The sequence below is a fragment of the Malania oleifera genome, chromosome 11 (genome assembly GCF_029873635.1).
Source record: "Malania oleifera isolate guangnan ecotype guangnan chromosome 11, ASM2987363v1, whole genome shotgun sequence".
NCBI classification, from domain to species: Eukaryota; Viridiplantae; Streptophyta; class Magnoliopsida; order Santalales; family Ximeniaceae; genus Malania; species Malania oleifera.
In genome coordinates, this window is record NC_080427.1 from 39,259,511 (window position 1) to 39,285,567 (window position 26,057).

Genomic DNA, 26,057 nt, shown 5'->3' on the forward strand with positions numbered 1-26,057 from the left:
TACAACAAATACAGATGAAGAGAGAGTTTTGAAATGGTTCTCTTGAAGGGGAAATCAAACTTTGGCATGGAGTTCAGTACAAGCAAGGATTCATTTTTAGTGAGGGTTATGTTGACGTAGACTATGGCTTCTCCAGTACTCAACAATTCTGAGGAGGTCAACCTTCTCTCAATCTAAAATGAGGTCAAACATTTTCCCCCTCACAATCAGAGTTTTTTTATCATTGTTGTGCATGAGGATAAGATGTAAAGGAGGAAGAAGCACACGAGGAGCTGTATATACTTGCAAGTGGTGGAAACCCTAAGTTAGGTTTTATTAAAAGTATAGTGGAGATTTTGCAAGGGCTCCATGGATGTAGGAACACCACCCAACCACGTAAAATGTTATGTTCTCGTTTTCTTCTATTTAGTTTCTACATGTATACGTGTCCATCAACCTAAAGCTATTATAATATAATTATTTTTATTTTAATTAAAAGTCAATGGATCAAGGACTATATCTTCAAGGCTTGTCATGGGGGTAGGGGGACAAGGTGCACAGGCACGCTCTTAGGGGGTTTGAGAAATAGCTTCATCCAAACCCAAGAGCATTGCTAAAAAGCTAGATTTCTAATAGAAAATCATGAGCTAAATATAATCATGCCACCACCACTAGGATTCAAGGCTTCCCATCTTCCAAAACGTATAGGAGTAAACTCTTCAAAAAAATAAAATAAAATAACATCCCAGTGCTTCTAGGCCCAATCCTATACTAATGATAAATAACACAAAACCATGGGCACCAAGAGTCACCACCTATTTTGATGCTAGATCATACAACTACTCCTTAGGACACGGATGTAATGATTATAACGCCTTGTTGGTTAAATTAGGCTATAATCCTGAGAAAGATGGAAAAGGGTAAAGGACGAGAGATATCCTACCTCCCATTGGGTAGCTGACACCCTGTGAACCTCATTATTATAAATACATGATTACATTAAAGGGCTCTCCATGATACTTTTAAAAAGTTCAATATTTTATATTTTCCTGAATTAAGTATTGTTGAATAATTGGGTAAAATGGAACCCTAATCACAATGATCGGTTCTCCCTATATTTATAATATATGTTGAAGTACATGCCAATGACCAAAATACCCTTACTGACTCTCACTTGTTAACATATCACTAACACACTAACAATGCTAAATGACTAAGATAACCATCAACATTCCCCCTCAAGCTAGAGCATATATATCATATGCTCCTAGCTTGTTACAAAAGAATTTAACATGAGCACCCCCCCCCCCCCTTTTCTTAAGGCTTTAGTAAATAAATCAACAAGCTGCAATCAAATTTCACATGAGAGGTGGTAATAAGATTTTGCAAGAGTTTCTCTTGAACAAAGTGGTGATCAACTTCATGGAAGACCTGGTTGGAGACAATATGAATGGCAGCTTGATTATCAAATATCAACTCCATAAACTTAGAATGTGGAAAACCCAGAACGTGTTCTTTAGCCAAACAAGTTCACACGTAGTATGAGTCATGGCCCTCTACTTTGACTTAGCACTTAACCTGGCCAATACAGTTTGTTTCTTACTCCTCAAAGAAACCAAATTTCCACCAACAAAGATATAGTACTCAATTGTGGATCTTCTATTGAAAGGTGACCGACCCAATTTGCATCAGTATATCCCTCAATATAAGTGTTACCTCAATCCTAATATAAGAGAACTCTCCAAAGTGCACCTTTGAGATATCTCAAGATGCAAATTACTGGACCCTAGTGGCTTATTCTCAGAACACTTGTTGCGAAAGATATATACAGCCAAGTGACTGTGAGATAATTCATCTTCCCAACAAAACTCCATTATTTTCCTTGGTTGGGCAACAAATCACTCATATTTGGCACTAGCTTTCTGTTAGGATCCATAGTGTATCAATGGGTTTGGATCAACAATCTAATCTCATCTAAAAGAACAAGAACTTACTTCCTCTATGACAAGATGGTTCCAATACAAGATCTCGATACGTCTATACCCAAGAAGTACTTCAATGATCCCAAATCGTTTGTCTAAAACTGAGTCTAGAATAAATGCTTTAGGCTCTGGATACCTAGTTCATCATCACCAGTATTCACAATATCATCCACATACACATAAGAAGAATCCTTCCAAAAGGAGTATGACGATAAAATACAAAATGATTTTTACTATAGATCATTGAAGGCCAAACTCAAGTACTACAGTCCTGAAGCGACCAAATCATGCCCTTAGAGACTGTTTTAAACAATATAGTGACTTCTTGAGATGACACACTAAGCTTGACTCATCTCAAGCAAAAAACCCAGGTGGTTGTTCCATATAGACCTCCTCCTAAATATCATCATATAGGAAAGCATTCCTCACGTCTAACTGGTGTAGAGGGTGTAAAGGCTAATGATAGGTGGGGCTAAGGAGATGATTAAACATACTAAGACAAGTTTGGTGGTAAGGGAGAATGTGTCTAAATAGTCCAAGCTATACAACAAGTGCATCCCTTAGCGACAAGGCAGGCCTTCAATTGAGCCATGCAACCATCAGAATGAAGACAAACCAATTCCCAAGTAACATTATCTTGTAGAGCATGTATCACTTCTATCATTCCATTCCTCCACCGAGAATAGGATAGGGTTTCAGAAATAGACTTTAAAAGAGCAACAAAAGATAGGGTACTAACAAAACAGTAGTATCAGGGTGAAAAGAAATCATAAGAAACAAAATTAGAGATTGGAAAGGGTATAAGTGTGTTTATCTTTTTGAACAACAATAGGATGATCAACCACTTAGGGAAAAGGATCATCTAACGAGGGAACTGGAAACATAGAGTGGAAGCTAGGGGACGCTCTCCTACTTTGAGTCGTTGTGTGTACACTTGCAGATTGGAATGATCCAAGCGACAAGAACAACTCAAACTAGATGAAGATGTAGGAAGATTGGACGAAGGAAATAAGTTAGGATCAAGAAGGCTAGGCAGAGGAAGGAACTCATCAAGGTCAACAAAACTCAAGAAATTAGAATAATACAATGCAAACTCAAAGAAGGTAACATCAACAAGGACAAAGAATCAATATAAAGTGAGGCTCTAACATCGATATCCTTTTTGAGTATAGGAATAACCTAGAAAAATACATTTGATAGCACGAGGATCCAATTTATCCCTTCTAGATTTAACTAATAAAAGGACACAACCAAATATAAGAGGAAGGGAAAACATTTTTAAAGGAGCCTTAGGGAAGATAATTGAATATGAGATATTACCACCAAGGATAGAAGATTCGAGTGACTTGAAGAATATGTCTGTTTTTCCGCTCCGCAACCCCATTTTGTTGTGAAATGTGAGCACAAGATGACTGGTAGATCATGCCAAAGTTAGTCATGTAGGTAGTGAATTGAGTATTGAAGTACTCCTTTGCTTATCACTACGAAGTATCCAGACTGAAATCAATCTGAGTCCTTATTTAAGAACAAAAGGCACAAAAGATATTAAACAACTCAAAACGATCTTTCAATAAATACAATCAAGTCATTCTAGAGTAGTCATTGACAAATGTAACAAAGTATCAAAACCCCAACTTTGATGTGACATGACTAGGACCCCAAACATCAAAATGGACTAACATAAAAGGGCTAACAACTCTTTTATTGACTCAAGAGGCAAAGGGAACACGATAATGCTTTCCTAATTGACAAGATTTGCAGTCAAGATTAGACATTGAACTCAAAGTAGGAACTAGTTGTCTTAACTTGTCCAATGATGGATGACCAAGGTCAATGGATTTGATATGGTGTGGTAGTGGCATTACAAGCAATAGGAGAAGAGAGCAACTCAAAGTAGTCAAGTCCAACCTCATGTCCTATGCCAATCGCCTTCCCCATCTTCAAATCCTGAATATGAATTGAATCAAGAAAGAAGGTTATGGAGCAATTTAGTGATTTTGTAATTTTACTAATAGAAATGAATTAAAGGGGGATTTAGGAATGTAGAGAAAAGACGAAAGAGAGATGGAGGGAGTAGGATTTACTGTTCCTATTCCCTTAGTAGTAATAGTGGCCCCATCAGCAAGGGTAACTTGAGGTAGATTTGTAGAATATTGGAGAGTAGAAAAGAAGTTGGTGACACCTTTCAAATGGTCAATAGCAGCAAAGTCAATAACCCAAGGACTAGTGGGAGAGATACCCAATGACGTACACATAGTATTGTTACTTTTATTGGCAAAATATGCAATGTGGATGCTTGTTGGGAAGCTTGATACTAAAAAAACCTTGAATACTCCTCATCTGAGACAACTATAGTATGTTGTTCACTCAATATCAAGCTTTAACACTCCTCACACGTGTAGCCTGACAAAACATGGAGATAGAAACAAATAATGAGTAACACCCATTTGGGGATACAATAAATTTTTTTTTTTTTGACAAACTTGCATAAAACTCAAGCAACAAAACTATAACCCAATACCTCTTGACAACCAACTCTAATACCATGTTAAATAATTGGGTAAACTGGAAGACAATCACAATGATAGGTCTATACCTCTATTTATAATATATCTCAAAGTACATATCAACAACCATAATACCCTAAAAACTTTCACTTATTAACATAAAACTAACACACTAATAATGCTAAATGACTAAGATAACCATCAACAAGTATTTTGCATTTACATTTGTTTCTAAGAGATCCCACATTCGGCATCCAAAATCTGCCCTAATCAAATAACCAAAGCATACACATATTCAAAATTGGTGTAAGAATTGTATCACAGTACATGTTAAATAATTTATACATGCTAGCATTTTCAAAATCTCTAAAACTGCAAGACTATAAACCAATTAATCTTTCATTCAATCTAAAGCTAATTGAGGTTGAAGTTAGGGCCTATTTGGTACTATGGCTGTCCTTGGAGGTTGACATTGTTGTTGGTGGTCGTCACATTTGGCATTTATTGTCGCAATTGCAACTACTATTTTGGTTGGGGACAAAAAAGTTCAATTTAGCATTTCTTAGTCACCAAAGAACACCAAAAACAAAAAAAAAAAATAACAATAAAACCAACCAAGCCTTAAGTTCCACTAGGTGGGGTAGGCTAGACAAATCCTTTTCCACCAATTTACATGAACGTGGGAAATTTCCTTCTACAATTAAAGGGTTGTTAAATCCTAGCTCACTATCCCATTTCAAGTTATCTTAAGTCTACCCTTACCACATTGCCACTAATTACTAGCTGACTCCTCCTCATTTATGTATTACTTGGCCTATGTTGCAAATTCTCAAACCATTTTAGTTGCCCCTCCATTATCCATCATCTATAAATTTCATGCCTAACTTACCGTGAATATGTTCATACCGCTCATCCATTTTAACATTCTCATTTAGGCAACTTTTATTTTTTGGATATTTTATTTTTTAGTTGCCCAAGATCCACATAGCATAATGGTCTTCTAGCCTCCTTTAAACTTTACTTTTAATTTTAACAGTATTTTACAATCACATAATACACCCAAAGCACTTCTCCATCTTACATATTAACCCAATCTTTAACAATATGTATTACACCACCTTCAATTTCTCCTTCAACTTACATGATAGATCCAAGAATTACCAAAAGCTTAAATTGCTAAAATAATGTTTGCAACCTCCAAAAGCATTTCAAACTACTAAACCACAAACACGCTTATAAAGGGTAAAATATGTAGGTGAAACATTGAACGTGTATATGCTAGAATTCTAGAAAAATGGGCAAATAAATAAGTCTTCAAACTAGGACCATTCAATAGACATGATTGCATCAAGAATTTCACAACCAAAAAGAACAGACAGGCAATATAAAGCAATCAATGCATACACTAGCACAAACATGAAAAAAAAAAATCCAAAAAAAAATTAATAGAAGAATTTTCGCATCTACTTCATGCAACACAAACCTGATAATGACAATGATGAAAAGAAATATGTAAAAGACAAGCTTGACAATCCTTTTCTTTTTCTCCTCTTTAAGAAATCTAAAGATCTCAGTGACATCAATAAGATGTTGTCGTTTCATAAACCTGAAACATTTGAGAAAGGAAGGTTATAGCAAGAAAAAGAAATGTTTCAACTTCAACATAAACACAAAAATGCAAGTCTAACTAATATGAAATATCAATTTTAGTACATGAGCAAAAAATAATCCTTTTCTCCCATTCATTTCAGTTTAAGGCTATTCCTTTTTATTACATTAAATATTATTAAAAAAAATTTTAACCACCCCAACCCATGTTTTTCTAGGTATTCCTATTTAATTATTCCACAGAGAGGTTTTGATGATAACATTATTATAACTATTTTATAGGCATTAATTTAAGAGTATAACATGCTAAAAAATTGCTCAAGGATAGCAAGAGACACAAGTAGTATGAGATGGTACAAGAGGTTCCACTCTCTCATCTTTCTGGCCTCTCATGCTGTTCGGTCCAACCCTTTCCATTTTGCTCCTTTCTTCACTTTTTTAATCTAGGATCTGATTCTATCACTAAAAATTTGGGAGTATTTTGTGCATTCACTCTACTCTTAAGGTGGAATGGAAGGTGTTCAACTTGAATTTCCTTGACGTATCTATCTCTCACATTTTGGAATTTACAAGAAGGCTTGTATCCTTCTTTTAAAAAAAGGATATGGGTATTGATGTCAATGGGAGTTTTGTGGGCTGGACATTGATGCATTGAGATGGTCGAGGGACTTGTCTTCAAAGTAGTGAGAGGCTTTGCCAAATTGGGTTAAATGGGCGAGGAGCTAGGACGTGTGCATCCTCGAGGGAGGTCAAAGTTCAAGATGGCAATCTTTTCTCTCTACTCTGATGGAATCAATGATTGGTCACGATGAGTATAAGGGTGTCCAGAGCCCTAGTGCATCAAGTGTGGTTTTAAGAATATTCAAAGGTATAGCAGCTACTAGAGGCTCTTATTGAGTGTTTGTTCACTAACGTGCTCAGAGGTGCTCTAGTAGCAAGTCGACACTCTCCAAGAGGCATGGCGCTTGAAAACACAAGGATTGGGGAAGATCTTTCCTAAACAACCTCTTTCTCTCTCATGACTTCAAAATTTAAATATTCTAATGGGCTTACAAGTCTCGACAACAATGGGCCTTTAGCTTATGGGCCTACCTGGAAAGGGGTAGGAAGGACTTTCTATAAATGGTTTGAGAAGAATAAAGCTCCTAATCTTAGTAAGACTGGAGTTTCATCCTATAAAAAGGTAATGTGTTCAAGATAACTAAAGGAGGAATTTTGGACCTTCCTAAATAAGTTAAGCTAGACGCGACGAGGAAGGCAGGGCACTTAAGGATAGACCACACTCAAATAAACGAGGGGATGTTGCTTCAAGTGGAATGCATGACTCGGAAGAAGCAAACAGGGAAATTGCACACAATGATCAGCCTTTGATAGATCCCTAGCAAAAGGAAGAATGCTTCTCTCCTAGAGGACACAACAACATATTGAAGACAAGCTCAATTAAACCTACTAAAACAAACATTTTTGTCAATCATGTTTTCTCTACTCTCTTATATGGTCTAAGGGGGGAATAGAGGGCAACGACTATTGTGGAAGTAGAGGATGCTTTCCCTCTTGATTTTGAAGATTAGTTTAGCAATATAAATGAATCCAAGAAAAGGTTTGTTGGCTTTTGAAAGGGAGGATTTTTTGTCACAGTTACCAGTGACTACAATACTGATTCCAAGGACCATGTGACTCTAGATGATGCCTTTTTGCAAGAACAACAGCTTACAGAAGACAATCCTAATAAGATTGGTGACATTGCACAAGTGGGTGAAGACCTTTCCAAGCACAATGATAATTGGATTAATGGCCACTTCCCCTATACCAAAGCATAACCCTATTCTGATTGACATCATGGGTATTTTTTGTTCTTATGTGTGTGTTGTGGTGTTTTGGTCTTAAAATCCAAATTGGACTGGCCAATCCGACCAAGTTCGACCAAAACCAGGCTCTTGTCCAGTCGAACTGACTATCAAACTAGCAAAGAATAGAGAGACTCAACGCGAACTAGTGAGAATCAGCACAAACTTGGGTCAAATCATGATCAAATCAAAGCGATTTCAAAGCCTAACAACGCTCACCCAATTCCACCTAATATGATCTTGTTCTAGACGATCTTCTTCTAACGTGACCGGCAAGGAGCTCCAACCACAATCGTTTGATTTGTTACAAAAATGACACCAATTGATACAGCTTCAGGTGCATCCTGCTTGTCTTGACATCTAAGTGTTGGGACCTGAGGAGCCCATGGGTGGGCTTTGATACACATGGGGAACACCAACTGGACCCAAAAGCTTAAGCCTATTAGGTCTTGGGTCCAACCATGTATATAAGCACCCATCATCCACTCAAATTTTCCATTGTAAGACAAGCTCATAGTGGAATTCTCAACAATCTTCCCCTCACTTGTGAGTTCCAACTGCTCCCCCTTGAACGGAAATCGTCTCCCTTCTGGGAGTAAGTCCAGTTTTCCAACAGTTGCTTAAGTGGGTCTTACCACTAGCGTCTTACATGCGTCGGATTGCATTCCACGTGCCTCCAAACCAATCCTACCTCTCACGTTTTGATTCTATTTGAATCCATCCACAGCCTAGATGATCCTTATTGGCCTCAGCCACACACTTGGTCCTCCAACTGTTAGCACGTCAGGAAAATTAGCTTCACATCTCGACCTTTTACGATGTTGCTAACCCAGAGTTACAAACTGTCAACTCTAATACCACTTGTTGTGAATTAACAACAAATTCCCGAAACCTGTGAGAAACAAAATAGAGAAAGAATACACGCCAAAGAAAAATCAATCACACGCACAAGACAGTATTAATGTGGTTCGACAATTTTGCTTACGTCCACGGAGTTGCGGGGATTTCCCTATTATCAGGAAGAAAAATATAGAGAGTGCGGCGATACAATGCTCTCTCTCTCTCTCGCTCTCTCGCGAAGTGTGACCACTTACCTTAATCACCCAAAAACAATATGTTGCGCACAAGATTCCGAATGGGCTACAAAACGGGCCCAAAAAATTACGGTCCAATCCTTCGCTCCATGAACTAAGCCTTAGGATAGAAATCTCTCATTAATGAAAAGTCGGGTCATCATCCAGATTGAACGCAACTAGGTTCCACAAAAGCCCAACAAATCTCCCACTTAGAGACTAGTTCAATCACCAATATCAACTGCAATCCTCCAAATGAACAATCCCTCATCCCTGCAACTCATCCTCCTGTCCTCAAGCTAGAAGACCAACTGAAGCTGCACACAGCTTCAGCTTCTCAATAATGACACCCTTAGTCAACATGTCTACCGGGTTCTTAAATCCACAGATCTTCTCAAGTATTACCAGCTTATCTTCAACAAGGTAACGGATAAAGTGGTATTTTGTCTGTATATGTTTCGACTTTGAATGAAAAGCCGAATTTTTGGCAAGAAAAATTGCACTTTGACTGTCACAGTGTAAAATGTCCATCTTCTGCTTCTTACCCAATTCGTCTAAGAAACCATGTAGCCAAATCATCTCCTTTCCAGCTTCAGTTGCTACAACATACTCAACTTCTGTAGTAGATAAAGTAACAATCTTTTGTAAATTTGAGGCCCAAGATATAGTTGTACCACCCAGAGTAAATACAAACTCAGTAGTACTCTTTCTACTATCATTATCACCAGCAAAATTAGCGTCTACATAACCCTACAGTTTAACTTGCACCTATGAAGCAAAGACATGTATCTGATGAACCCCTCAGATATCTCAGAATCCACTTGATTGCATCCCAATGCTGCTTTCCTGGCCTACTCATGAATCTACTCACAACTCCCACTGTATGTGCAATGTCTGGCCTTGTACACACCATAGCATACATCAAGCTGCCAAAAGCTGAGGCATAGGGCACCTTGCTCATATGGTCCCTTTCTTCTTTTGTATTAGGTGATTGTTCCTTGCTTAGTTTGAAATGACTACCCAAGGGTGTGCTCACTGGTTTAGCTTCATTCATGTTGAACCTACTAAGAATTTTCTTCACATACTCTGACTGTGAAAGCTTCAATGTACCATTAGCCTTGTCTCTAATGATTCTCATTCCAAGGATTTGCTTTGCAGCTCCCAAATCCTCCATTGCAAACTGTTTTAACAATTGCTTCTTCAGATTATTAATCTCCTCAATGCTAGACCCTGCAATAAGCATATCATCTACATATAATAGTAAAATGATGTAAGAATTGTCAAAGAACTGAACATAACAACAGTGATCCGCTTCACATCTCTCGAACCCAATTTTATGCATAAAACTATCAAATTTCTTATACCACTGTCTTGGAGCTTATTTTAAACTATACAAGCTCTTTCTCAGTTTGCAGACTAAATTCTCTTGTCCCTGGACAATGAACCCTTCTGGCTAAATCATGTAGATGTCTTCCTCCAAGTCACCATGAAGGAATGTCGTTTTCACATCTAACTGCTCAAGATGTAGATTTTCTGCAACCACCATTCCCAGTACCAGTCTAATTGTCGACATCTTCACAACTAGAGAAAATATTTCTGTGAAGTCAATGCCCTCCTTCTATTAGAACCCTTTGACAACTAATCTGGCTTTATAGCGCTTGCTGCCATCATGTTCGTTCTTTATTCTGTATACCCACTTGTTGTGCAAAGCCTTCTTCCCTACAGGCAATTCAGTCAGTTCCCACGTCTGATTCCCCAACAAGGAATCCATCTCATCCTTCATGGCTAACTCCCACTTACTTAAACTTTCATCCTGCAAGGCTTCATCATAACACTCTGACTCACCACCATCAGTTAGCAAGAGATAATTTAGAGCAGGTGAATAACGCTATGGAGGTCTAATGGTTCTAGAAGATCTACGCACCGCAGCTACAGGTGTAATCTGATTTACCTGTGATTCTACATTTTCCTTATCATCTTCACCCCTTTCCTGGATAGTACTTTCAGTCAACTCATCTAAGTTAACAAACTCAGATTTCTTCTGATCTATCTCTGTGACATCTGACACTACAGTTGACCTGTCCTTGTACATAACCTGTTCATTAAATATCAAATTTCTATTTCTGATGATTTTCCTGTTTTGTTCATCCCAAAACCAATAGTCAAATTTCTCATCACCATAACCAATGAAATAACATATTTTGGACTTTGCATCAAGTTTACTACGAGAATCAGAATCAATATGAACATAAGAAACACAACCAAAAACTTTTAAGTGAGAAAACTTTACCTCTTTATCGCTCCAAACCCCTTCAGGAAGTCTGAACCCCATGGGTACTGAAGTTCCTCGGTTTATCAGATAAGTTGCAGTACTAACAGAATCAGCCCAAGAAGTTTTTGGTAGTCCAGCATGCAACCTCATACTCCTAGCACGCTCATTGAGAATTCTGTTCATGCGCTCAGCCACACCATTTTGCTGTGGTGTCCAAGGAATGGTCTTTTCCATTCTGATTCCATGTGCAGCACAATACTCTCTAAACCCTCCATCTATGTACTCTCCTCCATTGTCTAACTTCAAACACTTTACTTTCAAACCTGTCTCTATCTCAACCATAGCCTTCTACTTCTTAAAAGTTTCAAATACATCATATTTATTTTTCAGAAAATAAACCCATACCTTTTTGGTTGAGTCATCAATGAAAGTAACGTAATACCTTGAACCTCCAAGGGATGCAACGAGAGAAGGCCCCCACAAATCTGTGTGCACTAACTCCAATTTTTCAACCTTCGGTGTTTTGCCACTTTTCAAGAAACTCGCTCTTTACTGCTTTATAAGATGCAGCTTTCACACAAGTCAAAATCGACGGACTTCAATTCTAGTAGTTTCTCTTTTGACAACAGCATCTTCATCCCTTTCTCACTCATGTGACCAAGTCTGCGGTGCCATAAGCTTGTATCAGTACTTGCTTTAGCAACTGCAATTGTGTCTCTTGGACTTGAGATCATGTATAGAGTACCAGATTTCTTTCCACGAGCCAATACTCTGGCTCCCTTTGTAACTTTCCAAGTGCCACCAGCAAACAACATTGCATGCCCTTCATCATCAAGCTGTCCGACAGAAATCAAATTCCTTCTCAGGTCAAGAATATGTCGTACCTTCTCTAGTAACCAAACAAACCCATTGGGCAACGACATCCGAACGTTTCCCATACCCACAACATCCAAGGTTGTACCATTAGCCAAATACACCTTACCAAAATCTCCTGCTACATAGTTCCGTATGATTTCATGGTCTGAAGTGGTATGAAACGAAGCTCCTGAGTCCAAAACCCAATCATCAAGTGGACTGTCTATTGCAAGAAGTAATGCATCTTGTACCTTTTCTGTTACAGCATGAGCTGAATCATCCTCATTCTTCTTCTTTAGACTTTTGCATTGTCTCCTAAAGTGACCCGTTTTCCCACAATTCCAGCATTGCCCCTTTTGGCTAGATCTACATTTACTTCTATTTCGATTATAGTTTCTGGATTTTGATCTACCCCGATCTGAATTTCGGTCATTACTTCTGCCTCTTGTCTCAAGGTTTAGGGTAGAACCAGATCCTGAGGTTTCACCCGCATCTCTTCTGCGAATCTCCTCAGCCATAATTAAATCCCGCATATCATTATACTTCTGTTTTTCTTTTCTAGTAAAGTTGCTAACTGCCATCCTCATTGTCTCCCAACTGTTTGGCAACGAAGCCAAAACGATTAATGCACAAATCTCATCATCAAAATCAATTTCTACAGACGATAATTGATCTGTGATAGTATTAAACTCATTCAGATGTTGTGCTACTGATGCATTCTCTGCCATCTTCAAATTAAACAATTTCTTCATCATATGTACCTTGTTATTTGTTGACGGTTTTTCATACATACCAGACAAAGCCTTCATCAGATCTGCTGTAGTCTTCTCCTTCACAAAATTGTGTGCAACAGACCTAGACAGAGTTAATCTTGTAACTCCCAGTACCTGTCTGTCAAGGAAAGTCCATTTCCCGTCCTTCATAGTAGCAAGTTTTTCTCCTAGAAGCGGCAGATGTAACTTCTTCCCATAGAGATAATCCTCGATCTACATCCTCCAGAATCAAAAGTTTGTGCCATCAAACTTTTCTATTCCACTCACCTTTCCTGCTTCCTCTGCCATTGCTCCCACTCGAACCTAACCCTAGGCTCTGATACCAGTTGTTGGGACCAGAGGAGCCCATGGGTGGGCTTTGATACACATGGGGAACACCAACTTGACCCAAAAGCTTAAGCCTATTGGGTCTAGGGTCCAACCATGTATATAAGCACCCATTATCCACTCAAATTTTTCATTGTGGGACAAACTCACAAGTGGAATTCTCAACACTAAGGGCTCGATCTAGGTTAGCAACACACTCCATTGTCGCCAATGCTTGAGCTCTTAGTCCTTTACACACACACACACACACACAAATGAATGGAAAATCCAAAAAGGAAAATATGAACAAGGACAAGAGATGTGCTAGAAAAATCCACCAATTCCTCCCCAAACATTTAATGCACTTACTAAACGTTTTCTTTTTAAACATACACTAAAAATAGGAAAGCATTTTACCTCTTTTTGACTTTTTGAGCGGAAGAAAAAAAAAATTGAATAAATATGTGGCATTAGGGAATGGTGGCATTTAAGTGGAGTGTACATTGTAATTATTTAAAAATAAAAAAAAATAAGTATAAAAACATTAAGATTTAAGTATAAAAATAAAACTAAAAATACATATAATTATATATGATAAGTAATAAAAGATGAAGATTATGTAAAAATATAAAAACTAAAAATACATATAATTATATAAAATATGTTTACTTTTACAAATATATAATTACATATAATATATGAATATATTTATGACATCATGGTGACGTTGCCAATTCAACTACTGGTTAACCCACTGGTTTGACTGCCTAGTGACTTTACCAGGTTGGTCACCAATCCGATTTTCAAAACTATGGAAAAAAGTATCCTTCCCTTCCTATTCAGTCCTACTTCTGATGTTCTATGCCAAAAAGAGGGTCTTCGAGGGAGTTGCTTCGAGTTTTAGTTTGGGGTGAGTGAGAGAGACAATAGTGACCTGCAAAAACTCCTTGATAACCTAGGTTTAGAAGTTAGAGCTAGTGTCCTACAAGGCAAGAGGTTAGTGTGGGGATTAGTCCTATTGAGAGGAAAAAGAAAGAGGTCCTAAAAATTATACATTTTAAGTTTTGTTTCCCTTGGTGAATCATCGGTGGTGATTTTAACATTGTTAGTTTCCAAGGGAAAAAATTGGAAGCGGGAGGCCCACTTCAATGTTTGAAAGTGTCGAAAATTGAAAAGAGTTATGTATTGATCTGAACATTACATGTGAATATATACAACAATCCTAGCATTCCTAAAAGGTAAATTAATAAATCAAATCCCATGATTTATGGGACACCCTAACAGGAATAGGAAACTTAGTTGTATAGGCCTGATTCTAAGGATACAATTTGTTATTAAAAGAATATCCTAAAATAGCTAACTAATTATACACGGTTTTCCCACACTCCCCCTCAAGCTAGTGAATAGGTATTCTCCATTCCCATCTTGGAAACAATAGTTTGGAAAACATAGCTACTCAACCCTTTGGTAAGGACATCAACAAGTTGACCATGTGTAGACATGTAAGGTGTACAAATCAATCCACTCTCCAACTTTTCTTTGATAAAATGTTTGTCAACTTCAATGTGCTTCGTTCGGTCATGTTGTACTAGGTTATGAGCTATGTTGATTGTAGATTTGTTGTCACAATAAAGTCTCATAGGACCATCCCACTTAATCTTCATATCTTAAAGGATGATCTTCAGCCAAAGTAGTTCACACACACCTTGAGCCATTGCCCGGAATTCAGCATCTACACTCGACCGAGCTACCACACTTTGTTTTTTACTTCTCCATGTCACAAGATTCCCACCGAGAAAGGTGCATTATCCCGAGGTTGATTTTCTATTAACAATTGATCTAGCATAATCAACATCAGTGTATGCCTCAAGTACCAATCCTCCATTTCTTCTGAACATGATACCTTTCCCTGGTGTTCCCTTGAGATACTGTAGTACTCTATGGGTTGCTTGTAAATGAACTTCCTTCGGGCTATGCATAAACTGACTAATCACACTCACTGCATATGCTATATCTGATCGTGTGTGAGACAAATAAATGAGTCTTCCTACCAGACGTTGATACATTTCTTTGTCTACTGCAACATCCTCCTCAGCTTTTCCAAGTTTAAGATTAGAATCCATGGGAGTACTTGCTGGTTGGCATGCTTTCTTGCCAGTTTCCTTGAGAAAATATGTGACATACTTTTGTTGAGAGATAAAAATTCCCTGCCCAAAGTGAGCAACCTCAATCCCGAGAAAATACTTCAATCTCCCTAACGCTTTAATCTCAAACTCTTTAGCCAAATATTGACTCAAGACCTGTTTCTCCTTAGCGTCATCTCCTGTCACTATTATGTCATCAACATACACTAGAAGGACTGTAACTCCCCCTGAAGGAGAGTGTTTAATGAACAATGTGCGATCCCCTTGACTTTGTTTGTATCCCATAGCCAACATAACTCTTGCGAATCTCCCAAACCATGCTCGTGGTGATTGCTTAAGGCCATATAGTGCCTTTTTCAATTTACACACAGTGTGAGCAGCCAAATTCTTCCCATATCCCGGTGGAACCTGCATATAAATCTCTTCCTCTAGTTCCCCATGTAAGAAAGCATTCTTGACATCAAATTGTTGCAACTCCCAATCATAATTAGCTGCTAGCGATAATAATACTCTAACCGTGTTCGTCTTTGCAACAAGAGCAAAGGTCTCTAAATAATCAATCCCATAGGTTTGAGTATACCCCTTGGCTACCAACCGTGCCTTGTATCTCTCAATCGACTCATTTGCCCTATACTTCACTGTATATACCCACTTATAGCCCACCGGTTTCTTTCCAACCAGTAACTTCCCCAACTCTCAAGTCTTGTTCTTTTCCAACACCTCCATCTCCACATTCATAGCTTGTCTCCATTTTCCATTAGACAAAGCCTCAGATAATGTGGTAGGAATGGTGATGGTATTTAGGCTTACAAGAAAGGCTCTATGGGATGGTGAAAAATTCTTAAACAACAAAAAATGTGCAAGAGGGTACAATGGTTGCTTTGTGCATTTTCGAGTTCCTTTCTTAATGGCAATTGGAAGGTCCTGGTCATCATTATCAACGTGAGTTCAGTTTCATCTTGCAATGGATGGTTAACAATTGTTACCTCATTCAAACGATCTGAGTTGGACTCTTGGACCTGCATTGGTTCAAGAACAGCCATCTTCCTTCTTGTGAACACCTTGCCAAATATGGTATTTCTAGGAGCAGAATCGGTCTTTTCTTTGGGTTCATTTGGTGTTTTAGGCACAAGTTCAGAAGAACTCTCAAGTACATGATTGGAACAAGATGAACAAGGAGGTACAAGTATAGGGTTCGAGGTTTTAGACATAGGAATTGATGGCAAATCAAGCAAAAAATCTTCCTTATGAAGATAAAGATTAGTGAAATAAGACTCTTGTTCATTGAACGTAACATCCACAGAGACATAGTATTTCTTTGACGGAGGGTGGTAACACTTATATCCTTTTTGAGTCGAAGAATAGTCCACAAAGACACATTTTAGAGCCCTCGGATCTAATTCCCCCTTGTTGTGACTATGAACATGGACAAATGACACACACCCAAAAATCCTAGGAACGAGGTTGTTTGTAGTGTTTAGGTCTGGGTAGAATGTGGAAAGTATGTCCATAGGACTCTTAAAACCCAAAGGCAAACGATTTATCAGATGAGTGGCTGTCAGAACTGCGTCCCCCAAAAAACCTCAAACACATTTTTTTGAAACAACAAAGCTCTGGTTTTTTTAAGGAGATGGCCATTTTTCCTCTTTGCTACCCCGTTTTGCTGTGGGGTATTGACACAAGATAACTCATGTACTATTCCTTCTGTCTGAAAATATGGGGTAAGAATTTGTTTGAAATAGTCCCTGCCATTATCTGACCTAAACCTTTTGATATTGACCCCAAATTGGTTTTTGATCATGGAATAGAAATTTGGGAACACAATACAAACATCAGACTTATGTTTAAGCAGGAAAATCCAGGTAACACGAGTGCAATCATCAATGAAAGAAACAAACCATCTTGCCCTAGAAACATTAGAAACAGTAGATGGACCCCAAATATCACTGTGAATAAGATAGAAAGGAATTGAGCTTCTTTTGTAACTAACTGGAAAAGGTACACTCTTGTGTTTAGCAAGTTCACATACCTCAAACTGAAAGTTTTCAACATCTAAATTAACTTTAATAACCCTAAACGATGGATGTCCAAGTCGGCAATGATGAAGTAAAATTTTTTCTTCATTGGATAAGACAAACTCTGACATAAAGGAAGAAGATAATCTGTCCTTGGTCAAGTGCAACTGACTTGGTGTTTTAAGATAGTAGAGGCAATTCCTTTCCCTAGCACGTCCAATCATCTTCCCCGAATCCTTGTCCTGAAATATACAATTACTTCAGTCAAAAATCACATTACAACATAAATCTTGAGTGAGTTTATATATAGAGAGACCAGATTTGTGGACAATTTAGGAACATGAAGGACATTTTTCAAAGTTACTGATGGTCTTATTTTCACATCCCCAAAACCAGCTACAGTGGTCAAGGATCCATCTATTGTGGCTATTTTCCTACTGCTTGGGCATGGAGTATAGGTTGAAAAAATATTGGATAAATGGGTCATATGATTGGTTGCTCCTGAGTCCATGACCCAGGAGTTGGTAAAGGTTTTATCTGAGACATTTAATCCAATAAAAGATGGAAGCTCACCTGAATATGCCAAAGAACAAGTACCTGGAGATCCTTCAGGTTTTCCAAGACTGTTGATAAGTGATCTCAGCCTCTCAATCTCTTCTTGGTTGAAACTACTCAGTTCCTACGATGTCGATTCACCTTGTGATCCTGCAGCAATGTGGACTTGTCCATTGTTTCGTGGTTGTCCTCCTTTTTGGCCCCATTCTCGGCTTGGAGGCTTTCCATGAAGTTTCCAGCATTTTTCACGAGGGTGACAAGACTTATTGCAATAAGTGCACCATAATCAGTCACGATTTTGGGTTTTCAACTGGCCACCTTTTTCTCCTTCAAGTGTTGCTCCTCTCTCCATGTTTGTGGCTGATTTATTGTTACCACTAGCCACCATAGCCGAACTATCAGTGATTTGGGGTTCAAGCATCAACCCTCTTCTACTTTCTTCACTTTGGATTATATCCACTACTTTGTTAAAGCTTGGAACCTCCGGCTTCCCAAGAATCTCTATCCTCACTTGATCAAATTCTAGATTAAGTCCAACCAAAAAATCATACACCCTACTTGTTCAATAAAGGCCTTTAGAACCGCTACATCATCAGACCATTTTTTTTTTTTTACCACCCAGTAGTGATCCAATTCCTACCACAAGGATTTTCAGTTGATTTGCATATTCAGTGACTATTTTTTATTCCCTTGTTTTGCAGCCATAGTTTTTACCTTGACCTCGTACACTTGTGCCGCATCATTAGCTTTGGAATAGGTTTGCTGAGTCGCATCCCAGATGTCCTTTGCAGTAGCCAAAAACATGCATGTGTCACTTATTTCTGGAATAATGGAATTCCACAACCACACCATGAGCAAAGAGTCTTCTTCATCCCATGCTTCAAACTTAGGATCCCCTGGTTTAGGACCTGTACCCATGAGATGGCTAATCTTTCCCTTGCCTTTCAACACTGTGCGAATGAGGTGAGACCACTTTCCATCTAACCTGTAGGAGGCATGAATATTCTGCAATTCTCCTGCTTGTTGGGGTCAGATTACCTCTTCTGATTGGGTTGTAGTAGTAGTCTCCATGATTTCTGACATCTTGAAGGCTTGAACAATCAACTAATCAATGATGATGTCAGCCGGAAGCAGAAATGATGATGACGACTAGGCTTTGACGAAACAAGCCCAGTTTGGTAGAAACAAAGGTGCACGAGCTCAAAAAATAGAGTAAAATAAAGGTCTGCAAAGATGGGAAGAAACTAGCAATGAAGGCTGGAAATATCAGCAATGAAAGCTGAAAAAAAATTGAAACCCTAAGGAGCCCAATTTGGCTCTGATACCGTGTCGAAAATTAAAAAGAGTTATGTATTGATCTGAACATTACATGTGAATATATACAACAACCCTAGCATTCCTAAAAAGTAAATTAATAAATCAAATCCCATGATTTATGGGACACCCTAACAGAATAGGAAACTTAGCTGTACAGGCCTAATTCTAAGGATACAATCTATTATTAAAAGAATATCCTAAAATAGCTAACTAATTATACACGGTTTTCCCACAGAGAGATCTACCTTTGGACAATGCTAATTATTCTTGGTTGGTTGGTGGTGCTAGGGTTGTTGCTAGTCGGCTTGACAAGTTTTTGTTTTGCAGCGAATGGAAGCTTAAGTTCTTCAATCTTTCCCAATTTGTTTTACCTAGACCTGCCTCTAATTGCTTTCCTATTTTGCTAAAATCTAGCAAGATTTCTTGGGGTCAATTTCTTGTTTGTTTCGAAAATGTGGTTGGATCAAGATTCTTTTCGGTATTTGGTTAGAAATTCTTGGAGTAAGGATGTAGAGAGGGGATCGGAACGTTCAAGTTTATGAGGAAGCTTAAGTGTTTAAAAGAGACCTTGAAAAAGTAAGTGTTTGGGCATATTAAAATTGGGAAGGCCAAAATTTTAGCTGGTAACATAGATAGAAAAGTAGAAAATGCTAGTCTTTCATAGAGTGAGGAGGTGAATAGGATTACATTGAAAAATTAATTGGAAGACTTACTTTTTAAGGAAGTTGGAGACAAAAGATTAAGTTTAAATGGGTAAAAAATGATGACTGTAATCCAAAATTCTTTCACACAACCTCACCTCCTCCCATGTTTTCCACACAACCTTGTCTCTTCCCTTCTTTTCCCTTCACCTTTTCGCCTACTCACAGAAAACCTTAGTTTCTTTTAGCCCCAAGATTTCAGTTTTGATGATAACGAACTATATTGAGTACTAATAACTTTGTGCTTAAGTTGTTTTCTATAGGATTAACCCATTGAAGTAGAAGAAAAGTTGGAGAATTGAGGGAAGAAATTGAAGACTTTATTTGACTTATTTGTATTCTCTCTCTCAATTATAATGTACTTTAAAGTGTAAAACTATAAGAAAACATAAGGCATAGCATTATTGGACCAAAATCGGCAAAAGGAGAAGAACAAAGTAGAACGAACCTCGGCCCTATGCCAGAGGCAGTCGACCAGCCCTAGGGGGCGGTCGATTGGCCCAAGCAAGAGGCTAAAGGCAGTCGACCGGCCCCTTAAGGCAATCTACCAGTTTGGCCAGATTTGTCTACAACGGTCTTCTTCTTGTCACTAACGGCTAGTAAGTGATTGACCGGATGTTGTAAGCAGTCAACTCGTTTGAAAGCCAAAAAAGCTCCAATGGGAAAAAAACGACTATTTTTCCTCCAATTTCTATATATATGCCCTCCTAAGCCTAAAGAACTTTAGAGAGCATACACACACTATAATATCCAAGTGCTCTAGCCTCAATACTCTCTTATTCTCTCTTTGTGCTTTATTTTGCTCATCCTTAAGAGATAGTTTAGAAAACTCTTAAGCCACACTTGATTATTCTTTGAAAGTTTGTCTTAAGCTTCAAATTGTAAATCTACCTTGAGAGGAATTTTCCCTTGTAAGCTTAGTTGTTTTGGTTGCCTTGTCTCCATAGAAAACAAGGATTGTAACCTGGTTTCCAAAAAACAAGGGGTTGTATTAGTTTCCTCGGTCTCAGTTAAAACAAGGGGAGTTCATGGAACCTCAAGACAGTTGGTCTTGAAAGAGTGGGCGTAGGTTGGTATAGGCGAACCACTATAAAGGGAGTTTGCAATTCTCTTCCCTTCTCTTTAATTTAATTGTTTTTATATTGTGTGTTTTGCTTGATTGTTTTAATTGCTTTAAATTTTGTATCAAGCACTTTAATTTTCATTAAACACAATTCACCCCCCCCCCCCCTCCTTGCCTTTGGACCAACAATTGGTATCAAAGTTAGGTTCTTTTTCAAATTTTTTGACTTAATAGTCCTTGAGTTATCCATGGAAACAGCCAACATAGGCATTGAGGGATTCTCCATCATAGACCACCATTTTTTTATGGAAATGATTATATTTTTTTGGAAAACAATGATGAGTATATTCCCTCAAAATCTTGATTTTGAAATATGGGATATTATCCAAAATAGATATACTCTTCCAACAAGAGTGGAAAATAGTGTGACAAAGCCTAAACCTAGAAGTATGTGGGGTGAAAATGAAAGGATTTTGCACACAATGAATGCCAAAACAATGACCACCTTGTTATGTGTCTTAGACAGTAATGAATTTAATACAATATCTACTTATGATACAGCTAAGAAAATTTGGCATTCTCTTGAAATATTATATGATGATACATATGGTTAAAATGCTAACTTGTTTGTTCATCAATGTGACATGTTTGAAATGGAGACATGAGACAAAGGACAATGAAGAATAAGAAACATCAATTCATTGCCTCATAGCCGTTGAAGTAAAGAAGAGGCAAGGGTGAAAGAGGAGGTAAATTATTTTCAAAGAGCATCCCTCCTATGACGAATTATTCAATGCTTTAATTGAAATGCATGATGATTTTGAAAGCTTTGGTTTTAAATACAAAGAGTTCAAAAGAAAATTAAATTTTTTTGACAAATGAAAATGACCTCTTGAAAAAGAAAAATGAAATTTTGAAAACTAAGATTATGTCTAGTTCTCCTACAATTGAGTTAAGATTGGAATATAAATTTTTGAAAAAGAAAGTTGATAATCTCAACCATGTTCTTTCAAAAAGATTGTTCAAGTAAAAGAGAATTTTGATAGAATATTAGCTAATCAAAATGTTATTTTTAACAAGCCTAAAAAGAGACATTACCCAAACAAAAGAAATTCTTGTAAATATGGATACCAAAAGGGTCAAGGATAATTTCACAAGATAATACTTTTAAATTTGGAACTTAATTAGAAACAGTTTTCTTTTAAAAAAAAAAATGAAATCACTTGGGTTTTTTCAAATCTTTCAGCATTTTTTTCAAAATAAGTTGCTTTTACCCAAGGTATCATTAAAATTATGGGATCAAAATTGTTATTAAACTCGTGTTTTTGTGTTTCCCTTAAAATGTTTAATTATACATTTATTTTTTTGCAAATATTTTTCTAATTTTTGAAATGTGATGAAAATCTCGTGATATATTGATTTGCTTTAATGTTTTGACGATAAATGAATATTTTGAATGGTTGAGCATGTAAATTTTCTTATGATTGAAATGTTCATTATGGGAACCCATGCTTAAATCATAATTGCATATGCATTGTTTTAGGGGGGAAATGCTTAAATGAATTTTAAGTTATGAAAGTTTGGCTCAAACTAAATATCATGACTTTGAATGTTTTTGTGATCCTTTTAAAATGTGAATATATTGTTGATCATTTTCAAATTGAGCTCATTGAAAATTCTTCTTGTTGACATTCATTTTAAAAATATTGCATATGTTTTGCTATGGATTGAACTTGTATCAAGCTCAAATTGAAAATCGTGAAATTTTTTGTTAGAATATGTATATCACTGAGCTTGATTGAATATCATAATGAGTTGAGCATATTGAATTCACTGGATTTTGAGTTTGCTATGAATTTGAGTATATTGAGCATATTGAATATATTGATAATGTGAAAGTTGTGCTTAAATGAATATTATATCTTGATTGAGCATATTGGATGTACAATGTTTAGTTAAGAATATCAAATGGTTTGGTGTGAATTTTGAGCTTACTGGAAATTGAGCATATTGAAACATCATTATGAATGGTTTTTTAAGAACACCCTCCTAAAAACCTTTTGATATACCACGGGGGAGCAAGCATAAGTAAAGAAAAATCCTTTTAAAAACATAAACATGATTTTGAATCATTTTGAAGAATATTGTGAATGAATATATGAAAATCTTAAATAAAATTTAAAATTATGAATCATTTTTTCTTGCAAAATTCATACCCACCCCCTATTTTTACCTTCTGATAATGACAAAGGCAGGAAAAATTTTCAATCATGGAAAGTTTTAAGTTGATTGGCATCAATTTTCTTTTAAATGGCTTATGCTCAGCAATAATTTTCTTTTATATGACCGTGCATTAATTCCGCATCATCTATTTGTCAAATTTTTATCATGCTAAAATCTTCATGATGGAGCACATTGGTATTTTTCTTTTATGATTAACTTGTTGTATACAAATTTTGTGCTTAAAAGTTAAAATTTTTAGTCTCACCTCTCTTACTTTGATTTTGATGATGTCAAATGTTTGTTCCTATTTCTTTTGTGAATAGTTTGTCATCATTAAAAAAGGGGAGGTTGTTAGTCTCAAGGCATCGTTAACCTAGTTTTGATGATGACAAACTATATTGTATACTTATGGCTTTGTACTTAAGTTATTTTCTATAGGATTTAAGCCAAAGTTGAAGAAAACTTGAAGAATTAAGAGAAAAAGTTGTAGACTTCATTTAATTTGTTTGTAATGTTTTCTCTCTCAATTGTAATGAACTTTAAAGTGTAAAACTATGAGAAAAAATACGGCATGGCACTATCGGGCCAAAACTGGCAAAACGAGAACAAAAAGTAGACCAAACCCTTGTGCATTGTGCGAGGGGTGGTCAACCAATCAAGGTAGAGAAGCTAGACAGCTAGTAAGCTCTGATCGGACCCTATAAACGATCGACCGGTCTGAAAACCAAATAGGCTCCAACAAGCAGAAAATGGCCAGTTTTCATCCAATCTCTATATATACGCCCTCCAAAGCCTTGAGAACTTTAGAGAACATACACACACTGCATATCCAAGTGTTCTAGCCTCAATTCTCTCTTCCTGCTTTATTTTGCTCATCCTTAAGAGATAGTTAAGAAAACTCTTAAGCCTCACTTGATTATTCTTTGAGAGTTTGTCTTAAGTTCCAAATTGTAAATCTTCCTTGATAGAAATTTTTTTTTTGAAAGCTTAGTTGTTTTGGTTGCCTTGTCTCCATAGAAAACAAGGATCGTAACTTGGTACCTTGGTCTCCATCAAAACAAAGGGAGTTCATGGAACCTCAAGACAGTTGGTCTTGAAAGAGCGGACATAGGTGAGGATAGCTGAAGCACTATAAAAGGAGTTTGCAATTCTCTTCCCTTCTCTTTGATTTAATTGTTTTCATATTGTGTGTTTTGCTTGATTATTTTAATTGCTTTAAATTTTGTATCAAGTACTTTAATTTTCATTAAACCTAATTCACCTCCTCCCCCTCATGGGTTGCCTTTGGGCCAACACTTTCCACCCAAAATCTTTCATCTCCTCTCCTCATTTCTCTTCACCCTTTCGTCTACTCATAGAAGATCTAAATCTTACCCATAATCTTTCACTAAGTAGACAACTAAACATCCCCTACAAGGAAAACCCTATTTTATCCCCTTCGTTTCATACACAAAAAGTTTTTACCCTTAACTAAACCTTCCCCTCACATTTCTCCACCACCCACATGGACCTCAATATCTCAATCTATAAAAACGATTTTCCTTCGAGGAGAAAAGGGGTACTTGGTGATTCATCGAGAGAACCAACGGGCATCAATTCTCAATTTCCACTTCAAGAGATGATTGAAGATGGCTCCAAACCAAAACTTCATCTTTTCCTCTTCACGAAGACTCTGCACCCTCGTGCAAGAATTCACAAAGCTCCGAACTATATTGTATTCATGCTTCTTGGACTAAGGTTGATCGCCTTCAGGAGATTCAGCTCGCTTGAGAAAATGCCTAAAAAGGAGCACCGACTTCAGTTTGCATTCCAGATGGCAAGGAGGCTTCTAGCTGGAGAGCTTTTTGGGAAGCAACAAAAAAAATGTTCAAAGGCAAAGAAGAACAACCTAGGGACCACATATTGAGATACCCAGAATGTGGTTCTACAAACATCGGCAACAACACAAATTTATTCACCAGAAAATTTGTGTTCTCTAGGCTGAAACCATCAAAATCTCCTTCAAGACAGTCTTTAGGTGACACTAATCATGCAAAGAGAAACCTTGCTTGGGTATGCTGAAAGGTCAAAGGAAGTGCACAGTGCTTGGGTTCTCTATATCAAGAAAAAATTCAAATTTGAATGGCAAAGAAATTCAAGAAATGGACCATCTTTCAAACCACTGCATTGAACCCAAATGAGCAGAAATTTGTACCCACCAAGGAGTTTCAATCCTACAAGGACAGACAATGTATGTCCTCATCGAAGGAGGGGAGCAAGTTCTCAACCAGAATCAACTCAAAAGAGGAGGTTTTGAAGAGGCTCTCAACAACTTGTAGAAGGATTATGTCTTGTATGAGAGTAAGAGGCTCTAATTAAAACAAGGGCAAACAAGTTGCCCTATCAGAGAAAGAAAATTCAAAAGATGAAGAAAAAGATTTCAGTTTTATTTTTTCAAAATATGAAGAGCTCCTTATTGATAAACTCTATAGGAAATACAAGTTCAAGGACCGCCATTGATGCATATATTTTGAGTGTCTCATTACTAGGGTTCCATCTTTTGACAGAGCTTGCATTTCTTCATTTCAAAGAGATGCAATTTCAAACCAGGTCCATTTTCCCAAGAGCCAAAGCCCTAGGCCCCCTTTAACCCATAGTACTTTTTTTGAAAACTTGGGAGTCTCCTTCACTACCAAACTCATTCCTAATTCATCATCTAGGGACCTTTTGTGAGCAAAATGAAGATCCTTTTTTGGAACGTTAGAGGTTGAGGTAGCCAAGCCAAGAGGAGAGTGGTTAAGGAGCTTGTTTCAAAGGCTAACCCTAATATCTAGTTCCTCTAGGAAACTAAGCTAATG

General features: G+C 37.3%; 1 protein-coding gene across 2 annotated transcripts in view; it reads right to left on the bottom strand.

The window, feature by feature from the left end:
* Positions 1-26,057, bottom strand: part of LOC131167662 (protein cornichon homolog 1) — a 46,674-nt gene that overhangs the window by 4,125 nt on the left and 16,492 nt on the right. Inside the window, exon 3 of one of the 2 annotated variants that reach the window (XM_058126477.1) lies at positions 5,952-6,074. In XM_058126477.1, the coding sequence (XP_057982460.1) occupies positions 5,952-6,074 (123 nt within the window). Of the gene's footprint in view, positions 1-5,796; positions 6,075-26,057 lie in introns of those variants that run through there. The other variant, XM_058126476.1, reaches the window with a different exon arrangement.